At 56.9% G+C, this 10,655-nt stretch overlaps 1 protein-coding gene across 1 annotated transcript; it reads left to right on the top strand.

Moving 5' to 3' along the window:
- Positions 1–219: 219 nt before the first annotated feature.
- Positions 220–10,413, top strand: EDA2R (ectodysplasin A2 receptor). Its single transcript, XM_030449068.1, is given in 10 exon segments — positions 220–398; positions 5,143–5,253; positions 5,679–5,857; positions 6,237–6,322; positions 6,604–6,689; positions 6,692–6,770; positions 7,245–7,391; positions 7,741–8,222; positions 8,827–8,875; positions 9,267–10,413. Coding segments are annotated over 9 exon segments (1,491 nt in total). The 5' UTR covers positions 220–398; positions 5,143–5,166; the 3' UTR covers positions 9,563–10,413.
- The last annotated feature ends 242 nt before the right edge of the window (positions 10,414–10,655 follow it).

Genomic DNA, 10,655 nt, shown 5'->3' with positions numbered 1-10,655 from the left:
CCAGCGGGACGCCCCATCGTTGCTCTGCGCGGACACCGCGTGGCGCTGCGGGGCTGCCGAACCGCCGCTCCTGGGGCCTGTGTCTGCTGGTCCCGCCCGGTCCCGATTCCGGTCCCGCTCCCCCAGTCCTCTGCTCGCTGCCTCTCATTTCCATATCCCCGCCCAACCGGAGGCGCCCACCAATGGGAGGCGGGGACCGACGGGGGCTCCTCACTGCCCGGGACCTGCATGCGGGAGGTGGCGGAGTCTCCCCGGGTTCCGACCTGGTCCCAGTCCCGGCACCCGGTCCCGCTCCCGGTCCGCACTTTTCCGCCGGTGCCTGTTGCGCTCCCTATCTGTACCGTCCTGCCTGCGCTGCCCAGCCCGCCCCACACCGTCCTGCCGGGACCGGGACACAGGTAACGACAGGGTCCGCGCATCTGCCCGCCCGCCCTCCCGCGACACCGGCCCGGATCCCGGTCCGGATCCCGGTCCGTTCCGGTGCCGGTGTCACCGCCGGGTGGGGGTTGAGGCGGGGATCAGGGGACTGGCGGGGGTTGCGGCGGGTCCCGCACCCGAGAGGGCAACGGCGGCGATACACGTGGGCTGCGGCCGGTTCCGATGGGCACCCCCGAGCGCCGCGGGGAACGGGACCGGGGGCTGCGGGGACTGGGGGCTGCGGGGACCGGGGGCTGCAGGAGCTGGGGGGCGGGGTGATGCGGGGCCGAGGAGACCCTCGCCGAGACTTGCCCGGGCATATCCCGGCGCTCTGCCCGCCTTCCCGGGGGTGGGCGGCGGGGGGCGCCGGAGGCTCCCGGAGGCTCCCGGTGTCTGGCCCGGCGCGGGGCACCGGCGGGGCTCCGGGGGGAGCGTAGGGCTTGCCGGGGCTTGCCGGGCCGTGCAGCCGGCGGGAGCGGGCGGCACCGCGGGGACCGGCGCCGGGCCGCGCACCCCCACGCACCGCCCCCACCCACGCGTAGGTCCCGCCCGCACCCGTCCCGGGCCCGCAGCCGGTGCTGGGTCTCGGTGAGCCCTTCAGCAGCGGTCAGCTCCAGGGGTACACGGTGCTGTGTCCACCCGTGACAAGGCTGTGGGTGTCTCCACCTGTCGAAAGGTGTCAAGCATTTTAAGGGCACACTTCAGTAGTTTGAGTACTGGCTGTAAATTCTTTCATTCGTAACAGTCATTTTTCAGATTTCCTGATGTTTTCCTCTTCTCGGTGTAATGTGTGAGTTTCTCTGTGATGGTGTTTAGGCACTGAAGAAAAAAAAAAGCACTTCATAGAGACAGAATTCAATCCAAAGAGGCTGAGTAACTATTGCAAGCAGGGCAGTGACATTTGCAAAGAAGTAGGTGTGGGTAAAAAAAAAACAGGTAGAAATCCGAGGTTTTATGACAAATGGTAGATGTTTTGAGAGTTCTGCTTTAGATAACTAATAAGGAAGAGTGGGAATCCACAAGGTCGACAGCCAGAACTCAACAAGCATAGTGATGGTCCCAATCCATAGTGATTTATCACATTTTTTTGCAGTGAATATGGAAATAAAACCCTGTAGGCATGACCCTGGGGTCCCCAGAGCTGCTCCTGTGAGCACATGGCACCAAGACAGCCCTTTGGTCAGGGATGAACCATTGTCCTGGTGGGTGCCTTGTAGGACTCCGCAAACCTGAATGGGAGCAGCAGCAAAACCCGGAGCCATGTGTTGTGTCCTGTGTTGGGGGGAGGGAAAGGGGCTAATTGGCAGTTTCAGATCCCTCCCCATGCATCCTGCCTGAGGTTGGGGTGCCAACCACTCCAAATGAAACAATTTGCGGCCAATCTTGTGAGCAGAGTTTCCAAATACATTGGGAAATGTGCTGATTTCCAAGCCACATGAAAAATGTTCAGATTCAGCCTTTCCCCCCTATTTGTGCTTCCTTGAGCAGTCCCTCACCTCCAAGGCATCCTTCGGGGGAGGCAGAGTCAATCCCAGCATGGTCTGTAGCATAGAGAGGCACATGGGGATGCTGTCCAGACAAACCCAGGTCAGACTAATGAGCAGGAGCAGAGGAATGACTGAGCAAGAGACTGGGGCTGAACACAGCCATACATAAGGCATGCAGTAATATTTTCCAGATAACATTTAATTTTTCCCCTCTCTGCTTTTCACTCGCAGTTCTTTTTTAGGATTTCAGCTCTCTAGTTTTATGTTCCAGTATATACAATTGTCTCATTTGAGCCTGGTGGGGCTGGTCTGTGAAAGCTCCTGTGATGTCCTGCCAGCTCTGGTGGTGATGCAGAAAGGCTGCCTCTGGTGTGTGGGTGTTAGAGCCCTGCAGGTGGGTCTCAGCACACCCTGTCCCAGCCAGTCAGAGCCCCACAGCTTGATGGACCAGCCCAGCTCATCCATCCCCTGCCTACCCCATGGTCAGACAAGGAGAACCAGAAGCACTGACACTGTCACTGACGAGTTTTTGGGTGCCCTTTCCCTTACTGATATTCTTGCCCTTTTTTTCCTGCCAGAATCCATTAGTGGGACACAAAATAGATTTATAAATGGTTTAGATTCCCAGATAGTCAAATTTTTTTAATGACATTTTCAGAAGGAAAAGAAAGTGACGGAGCTACAGCATTGCCACAGAGATGAAACACCTTTTATTTCATGCAGGGAAACTCATTCAGCAACTGATGTTTTTTGCTGTCTTGAGTAATAACACAGTGGGGAACACACTTCACCTTGCTCAGGCATGTTGCCCCATTAAGACAACAAAAGAGACCTTTAAGAAATTACGGTGTTTTTAAGTTAGTAGTGAAGTTGCATCTCAAAACAATGGCAGTACATTCTGCTTCCCTCCAACTTGAAATGCATTGATATTTCTGCTTGGCAAATAAGATCTGTTGCTCTGTCTGTCACCTTGATCCCCTGTGTAGATTCCATACCCAAGCAAGGGCTGTGCTGTTGGGTTTTGCTTTTCACTTCTGGCTAATTAGGACCAGTTGTTTTAGTGCCTCATTAGACTATCAGAAATCACTGCTTTGCCAGGGAGGTTCTGTGTGGTTTGGATGTATGCTCCACTTACAAATTAAATGTCTTGGTTCTTGTTTTGTTAAAATAAGAAGTTTTAAACAAAGAAATTTTAAAATCCCACAGCTTTGAATTTCATGCCAGATATTCAACAAAGTGTTTGCTCCATGTTTGGTTGTGTTGAGGCTCGAGGAACAGCTCCATGCCTCCTCTTTCTGCTGGCATGGTTGGGGTGTCCCTGCTCCCCACCATCCCCACAGTGATCCTGGTGTGCTGGCAGATGTCCTGACCCAGGAGCTGAGCTGGAGCCAGATCCCTTTTGCTGTGTAACTATTTGGGAAACTGGTTTAAGCTGTGCCTCTCCTGGGGAGATGTATCTGTCTGAAGGTCAGAAAAGTCTGTGGATACCTAAGAGAAATTGGTTATGTTGTGTTTGCAGGACAGTTTCACCTAAAAGACTGCAGGTTTGGGGCCTTTTGTGGGTTGTCTTTTTTCTTCACCACTACTTCTTTCTTGAGTTACAATGGGACTTTGGACACCCAATGAAAATCAGTCCCTTTGTTCTCCTGACTCCGTGTTTTGGCTCCTTTCCTGTTGCCTGCCACTCGGTTTCATACATCATAATGCTCTTGTGATAGAGAAGGCCTGAATTTGAAAGCCTGAATTTGGGCTCTGGAGCAGAGCATCAGCAGCACTGTCCCCCTGCTCTGGGCAGAGGCACTGGCTGGTGCTGGGGGTGAGGATCAGGCCGTGCCAGCCCTTTGCTCTGTGTCACCCCTGCTAGCCTGGCTTCCCCTTTTTAAATTTTTCCTCCTGCTTTCAGCTGAACCCTCACACTAAACCCTGTGCTCCTCCTGGGGCACTGCCACCCAGCTGCCTCTTCTCCACCTTCTGAGATGGTGACAAATCTCCTTAATTTATTCAGTAGTGTCAGTAACCTTTATGCTATTTATAGGCTGTGAGCATGCCCCTCCCGAGATGTTTGCCAGACAGATTTAGCTCCCTCAGCTTCACATCACTGGTCCTGCCTCCTTTCCTTGCAAGCCGGCCGTGCCGAGGCGTGACTCACGTTCTGTGCTCGTCCGGGACAGACCTCATCCCCGATGAATCTCAGTCCCTCAGAGCCTGGGGAGCCTGCCCAAGCCCCTGCTGCCAAGAGGCAGGCAGTGAGGGAGTGGTGGGGGAATTAAGCAGAGGAAGCCTGCAGAGGAATGCTGCTGGGACCTGGGTATGGGGGGCTGGGAGGGGAAGGGGCTGTGGTCCAGGCTGGGCCTTCCCTCCTGCACAGGGAGATGCTCTGGAGCACGATGGCTGTGGTTGACAGGCCAGGTTTTCCCAAGTGGCTCAGGCTGTTTCCAGGTGCATTTCCAGGTGCTCCGTGCTCCTGGTAGGTGCTCAGGTGTTAAGGGGTTTTGCTCTCAAGGGTGGTTGAACACTGTTTCTCTCCTGACTTGCTGTACAAAATGAAGATCAGTCTAGTGAGGGTGGATTTTATTCCAGTTCTATTATCACAGTATGGACCCACCTAGAATATGCAGAAATGAGCAGACAGCCCCGAAAGTCCAACGAAATTTCTCAGTTTTGTAGCTTCAGTCTGAATTGGATGGTGTTTTCCAGGGAGGTGTTGGGGCTTCCAGGTCTTCTGGGATCCTGCAGGTTAGCCCCCACTCAGCCAGAACATGTGTGGAACAGGAGCTGGGGCAGCTGACAGGGCTCTGGGCTGGCCCAGCAGGGCCACAGGAGTGTGTCCTCTAGTGCTGGGGACACAGCCAGCCACCAGTATCTGATCATGTCAGACCAGCTCAGCCAGGCTGGTCAGAGATGGGACTTTACTGGGATTGAGCTCTCTGCCTGCAGCCCAGGGTGCCCAGACTCACTGCCAGGCTGGCAAAGTCCGCTGGGTTCCTGGAAATCTTCACCTGAGCCATCAGTGTGTCAGGTCTCTTACTGGAAATGAAATCTCATTTGCTGCATCCTGAGGGCTGTGAGGAGGCAGCAGAGTGGGGCAGTTCATCCCCCACCCTCCTTCTGCCACAGTGACATCCGTGATGCACAATAAAACAGAGCAGAAACTTTTGCCCAGAGAAGGGCATCCTGCTTGTCTGGAGTGTGCTAGGGCTTCTGTGACCTCTCTGCCCTCTTCTTCTCTCCTCCTCAGGCTCCCAGCACCTCTCTGGCCCCCATGGCTTGCCAAGAGAGTGAGTACCTGGATGAGCATGGGAAATGCACCCCCTGCAGAAACTGCATGCCCGGGCAGGAGCTTTCCAAGGTAAATCTGCTGCCCTGGAAGGACCAGAAATGATCCAGCACTGAGGCTTTTAGAGTGCCAGGGGAATTCTCTCCCAGCCTTCCTCTGGAAGGGTAATCTTGGGTTCTGGCACTTTGGGAAGAACTGGGGCTTGGTGGGAAAGGACAGTGAACAGTTTTTTTCCCATGGTGGTAATAACGGTGGGGAGGGATTCCAGGTTGCTGCTTCTCCCTTTTTGTTGATGGAAGCCTGACATTCCTCCTGGTCACCCCAGCCAGGCAGCACTCAGCATCCCCATGGGTCTCCATCAGAGCTGCAATCTTCCCTCAGCTGGGTCCTGAACTCCCTGAGCAGCATCCCCTTCACCCCTTGTCCCCAAGAAAGGACATAATTCCCCTGGATTCTGGTCTGGGTACCACAGCCATTCCCCCCCCGGTGTCCTGCAGGACTGTGGTGATGGCAGTGGGGGGGACGCGCAGTGCATCGCCTGCCCTCCCAGGAAGTTCAAGGACAGCTGGGGTCACCATGGCTGCAAGCCCTGCCTGTCCTGCACCCTCATCAATCGCCTCCAGAAGTCCAACTGCACAGCAACAACCAACGCAGTCTGTGGGGAGTGTCTGCCAGGGTGAGTGGGGCCAGGACCACGGCTGCGAGTGTGCAGGGAGGGGATGGACGGGGGGATTCATGGAGCAGTGGAAGAAAACTCTTTCTGTGCCTGGGTTATTTCTGTGGACACCAGGGTGGCTAAGCCCTGGAAGATGAATGGCTGTGGACCACTGCAACTGGTGGTCCCCATCGAGGAGGGCAGATGTGTTTAAGGAGCTGCTGAAGTGAAGGTTGCTGTGAAGAGACCAGGAGCTGCAGACCCTGTGCTGCCCAGCAGTGTGGCTTCTGAGAGAGGAACCAGTCAGGGCTCTGTTTTAGAGCCAGACATGGCTCTAGGCTGGGGTGTTTCTGTGGCTTCATGGCGCTGTTGATCACTGTTACCCTCTGCTCTCTGGCAGGTTCTACCGGAAGGCACGGATCAGTGGGCAGCTGGACTGGGAGTGCATCCCTTGCACCAAGCAGACACCTACCTCTGAGCCTCAGTGTATGTCTTGTCCCTCACTGGTGGGAGCTGAGGCCTCTAGGGTCAGGGGAGGTGGTGAGGACATGGCAGAGCAGGTCCATGGTGCATGCCAAGTCATAGTAACCACGTCAAGGGCGTGCACTGGGACATGCACCATCCTTTCACCTCTCCTGCTTGCTGGCCACTGTCCCACAGACCTGCTGGAGAAGGCATGGTCATCACTCATGCAGAGGGATGGGCAGGGAGGAGGTGCCCAAGCCTCAGGATTAGGCTCCAACGTTTTGTGGCTGGTGTGTTTGCAGGTCGGTCCAGAGTAAACCTGGTGAAGGTCGCTGTCCCCACTGTACCACCACAGGACACTGCTCTCCTGGCCCTTGACCAGCAGTGCCCTGGTTCATCATCGTGCTGGTGCTTCTGGCCCTCTCCATCATCTACTGCAAGCGGTTTTGGAAGAGCCAGTGCCAGCGAGGTGAGCAATGCCTGCAGAGCTTCTCTTCCTTCTCCCTTTGCTGTTCAGACCTGCCTGTGGCCCCATCTCACCATGTTGTCCCAATGCTGCTGCCTTTGCAGCGTACAGTGACCCAAATGTTCCTCTGCTCTTGCAGAACAAACCCCTCATCCTGCTCCTCACATCTACAGCACCTCTCTCACGCTTTGCCCACTCAAAGACATGGTGGAGCCTTCTTCCTCCTTGGTGCCATAATCAGGAGGAGGAGAAGACCCTTTTGCAGTCCCAGCTGTCTGTCCTCTCCCCTGGGTTTCCTGGGGGCAGGCTGAGGTCCAGCAGCTCTCCTGTGGGACTGGTGAGGGTGGAGGGCAGCAGGTTTTGTGGCTGGGGTTGGGACAGGCTGGCATTCAGCTGGCAGACACACTGCAGGGCTGAGGACGTGCTGGGGAAGCCAGCCAAGCCTTTGCTCAGGCTGCTTCTCCTCTATCCTCCAAGTCTTCCTGAGGACTCAGAACTTCTCAGGCCAGCGAGCGATGTTCCCAACTGCGGCGACGCCCGGCAGATTCCTGTGTGAGGAGCAGATGTCTGGTCCCTGCTGCCTGGGCGTGAAGAACCTGAGCCCCTGCTACAGGCAGGCAGAAGGTACCTGCTCCTCCTGGGGGAGGGAGGGGGTTGGTGCTGGGCTACAGCTTACAGGGTACTAGGAGGTACCAAGATGCCCTTTAGGCAGGAAGGATGGTGTCTGAGTCCCACCAGCATGAAATTTGGAACCTCTTAACAAATACTTGCAGACCTTGTACCCGGAATGCTCACGTGGAGCCCCTGCAGCTCCCGATCCCTGTAGCCCTCTCCTGCTCTCCCTGCCACCCTGGGATCAGTCCTGCACAAAACTTGTTAGGAAGGCAGAGAAGTGGCTTTGCCCTGTGGTGGAGCAGGGCACAGGGCTCTGGATGCTCTGGGCTCTGCTGAGTCCTGCCCGTGTCTGTTTCAGGCCCCGTGGAAGCAGTACAGTTCATCTCAGATGGGGAAGCCGTGGGTCTCCAGCTCCCCTCTCTCCAGCCAGACATGGATGTGCCCCCGGCTGTGGCGGTCGGCACTGCCTCCAAAGCCCACCTGGGCAGGAGCCTGCTGGAGAGCCAGCCCCTCATCCGAGCCTCAGGCCGTGGGGACTGCCTGGTGGGGGTCCTGCCACCCGCTGCCCCCCGGCAGGCCCAGCCAGAGGCCCTGGTGCCGCTCTCCTCCTGCGCCTCCGAGATGCAGCACAAGTGGCCTCATGCCCCGGTGGAGTGCACGGAGCTGGATCTCCAGAAGTTCTCCAGCCAGGTGGAGTTTGTGGAGAGCGAGCGGCCAGAGGAGGCAGCGAGCCGGGCAGTGCAGAGGATCCCGGCAGAGAGCAGGGGGCTGGGGCGGGACAGGGACCGGTGCCCACCCCCCACCTTCCCCAACCCCACTGCCGAGAGCCAGGAGCAGCCGGTAAGTTCCTCCAGACCCATCACTCCTCCAAACTGCTGCAGGGCTTGGGCACAGGGTGCTGGGCTCACTGGTGGCTTAGGGACACAGGCTAAGGTTCATTCATGTCTGGCACTAACTGTAATTACCAAAAAAGTATTTGCCAGATGTTTAGTGATGTGTCAATCAACAGGCCATGGAGGCGTGACCCACTGGGATGGTTTCAAACACCCAAAAGTCTATAGTCAGCTCATTGGATGTATAAGCATCCTCTATCCTCCTTTAACCATCCTCTATCCTGTCTTTAACTGATGTTCTCTGGAGTGGATCGTGTGCCCCTGCTCTCCAGGAGGCTGACCTGGCAGCCAGGGGCTGGTTCCTCCTCCCTCTCTGCCAAGCTCATAGTGAACTCAGCGACTAAGATCACTGAGCCTCAGTGGTGCCTCAGTCTGGCAGTGAGATTTCTCAAACAGGTTCACTCCAGGTCACCATTTAGGGGAGCAGTTTGCTGAAAGGCCCTGGGTGCTGGAAGGATAAGCACCATTCCTTCCTGATGGCCCTGGGAGCAGTGACAGGCATTGCTGTTCTCACCAGACTGCCACCAACCTTGAGGTCTTTATCTTGCCAGGTGGATGATGCCCAGAGCCTCGTGACTCAGATCAGCAGCACGGCCAAGGGTAAGTAAGTGTCTTTCCAGCCTCAGTCTTTGCTCTCCAAGTACTAGGGTAGCAGAGAAAGGCTGATTCTCTGAAGGGAGCTCCTTCAGAAGCCCACCATGGCTGCATGGAGCTGGCTTTCACGGCCTTTGGTGCTAGTTTATAGGGCAGATTTTCTGTCATACTGCCTTGAATGGCCTGCAGGTAGGTGGCAGGTGGATGCCCAGTTGTCACCTCCCTGAGACTGAGCCAGGTGCATGCTGCTGAGCTCTGAAGGTGATGTTGGAGGGGATACGTGCCCTAGTGGGGTGGCATTTCACCAGCTCAGCAGGGATAGGGCTGGAGCCTGGTTGCTCTATGTTTAGCCCAGGCAGACAGGCATGTTTCTAACCCTGCTTTGCTGTGCCCCCAGGTCTCCCAGTAGCAGAGCTGCCCCATTCCCTGGTGCAGTCACTCGCCTTCTTGTTGGACCCTTCCTTGAATGGTGTGAAGAACTTCAGCCACGTGGCACTGGAGCTGGGGGTGGCACCCCAGCTGCTGGGACGGATAACGGGATTTGAGCAGCTGGTTGCTCACTTCACCTGCTCTGGAGAGGCCGTCACCATCCCACTTCTGGCCCAAGCTCTGCAGCGGCTCCAGCGCTTCGATGCTTTGCTGCTGCTCTGTGACCACCTGGCACTCAGCCAGGCCCAGGGCCGTCAGCGCTAGCAAGGGATGGAGGAAACTTCAGGCACTGCAGTACAGGAGAGGCTCCAGCAGCCCTGCAGTCACACAATCTCTGGCGTGCACGTGGGGAACACGTGGAGGTGGACTTTGCATCATGGAGCAGGAGGATGCGAGGGGGAGCATCCATCCACCCATCCATCCATCCCTCTCTGGGGGGCTGCAGCCATGCCTCCTCCCAGCCTCTATGCAGGAGGTTTGTTTAAGCCCCTCTTTAGGCCATTTCTCTCTGGCTGTGGTGGCCCCTGTGTCTCAGTGGGGTGCCATGGGTGCCACCCATGCTCTCAGTCTGTGGTGTCCCTGCCCCCCCAACACTCTTGGTGTGGGGCCCCTCAGCCATGGGGCTTGGTCTCCACAGGCAGACACCCCCTTATGGGCCCAGCCATTACCTCCCTCCCATTCCAGTTTCTCATCCTTGACCAAACCCATGCTCTGCTTTACCAGGTTTCCCAGTTTACTTTTTACTTTTATCCATGAGCACACAGGAGGCAGAGGCAGGGAGCTCCACTCCTCTCCCTCGGGGGGCAGCTGGGGCTGTGCCAGCACCGGGTGGCAGAGACAGCTTCTTTTAAATTCATCTTCTTTCTTCCCCTGCCCCCCAAGTGGCCTAATTCTCTCATTTCTGGGAGTAGTTACTGGGGAGGGGAGCACCCTTCTGCTTTTAATTTTTTCCCAGAGGATTTGTCAGAGCTTGCAGCAGTCCTGCCCTCGCCGGGTTTCCCGATTTTGGGTGTTGTGTCCCAGGGCTGGTGGCTGCGAGTTGTCAAGCTGTTCTCCGGACTCTGTCCGCAGCCTGGGGGGACATTTTGCCAGTGGCCACACAGATGGGGCTGTGGAGCCCGTGCCGGAGCCGGGCCCCTCGCAGGCTGGCAGCGTGCCGGGCTGCGGGGGCGGCCGGGCTTGCGGGGAGCTGCCCCGGCTGGGCGTGGGGCCAGGGCCGTGGATGGATGGATGGATGGATGGATGGAGGGCGGGCTGGGTGGGTGGCTGGCTGCCAGCTGTGGATGCCGTTCCTGCTGAGGTCATGGGCAGAGCAGCCGGTGACCGCAGCCCCCACCACCAGCGGCTCGACACCAGG

The sequence above is a fragment of the Calypte anna genome, chromosome 4 (assembly GCF_003957555.1).
Source record: "Calypte anna isolate BGI_N300 chromosome 4, bCalAnn1_v1.p, whole genome shotgun sequence".
NCBI lineage: Eukaryota > Metazoa > Chordata > Aves > Apodiformes > Trochilidae > Calypte > Calypte anna.
The sequence above is the reverse complement of the archived record's forward strand: the minus strand, read 5'-3'. Positions and strand labels throughout refer to the sequence as shown.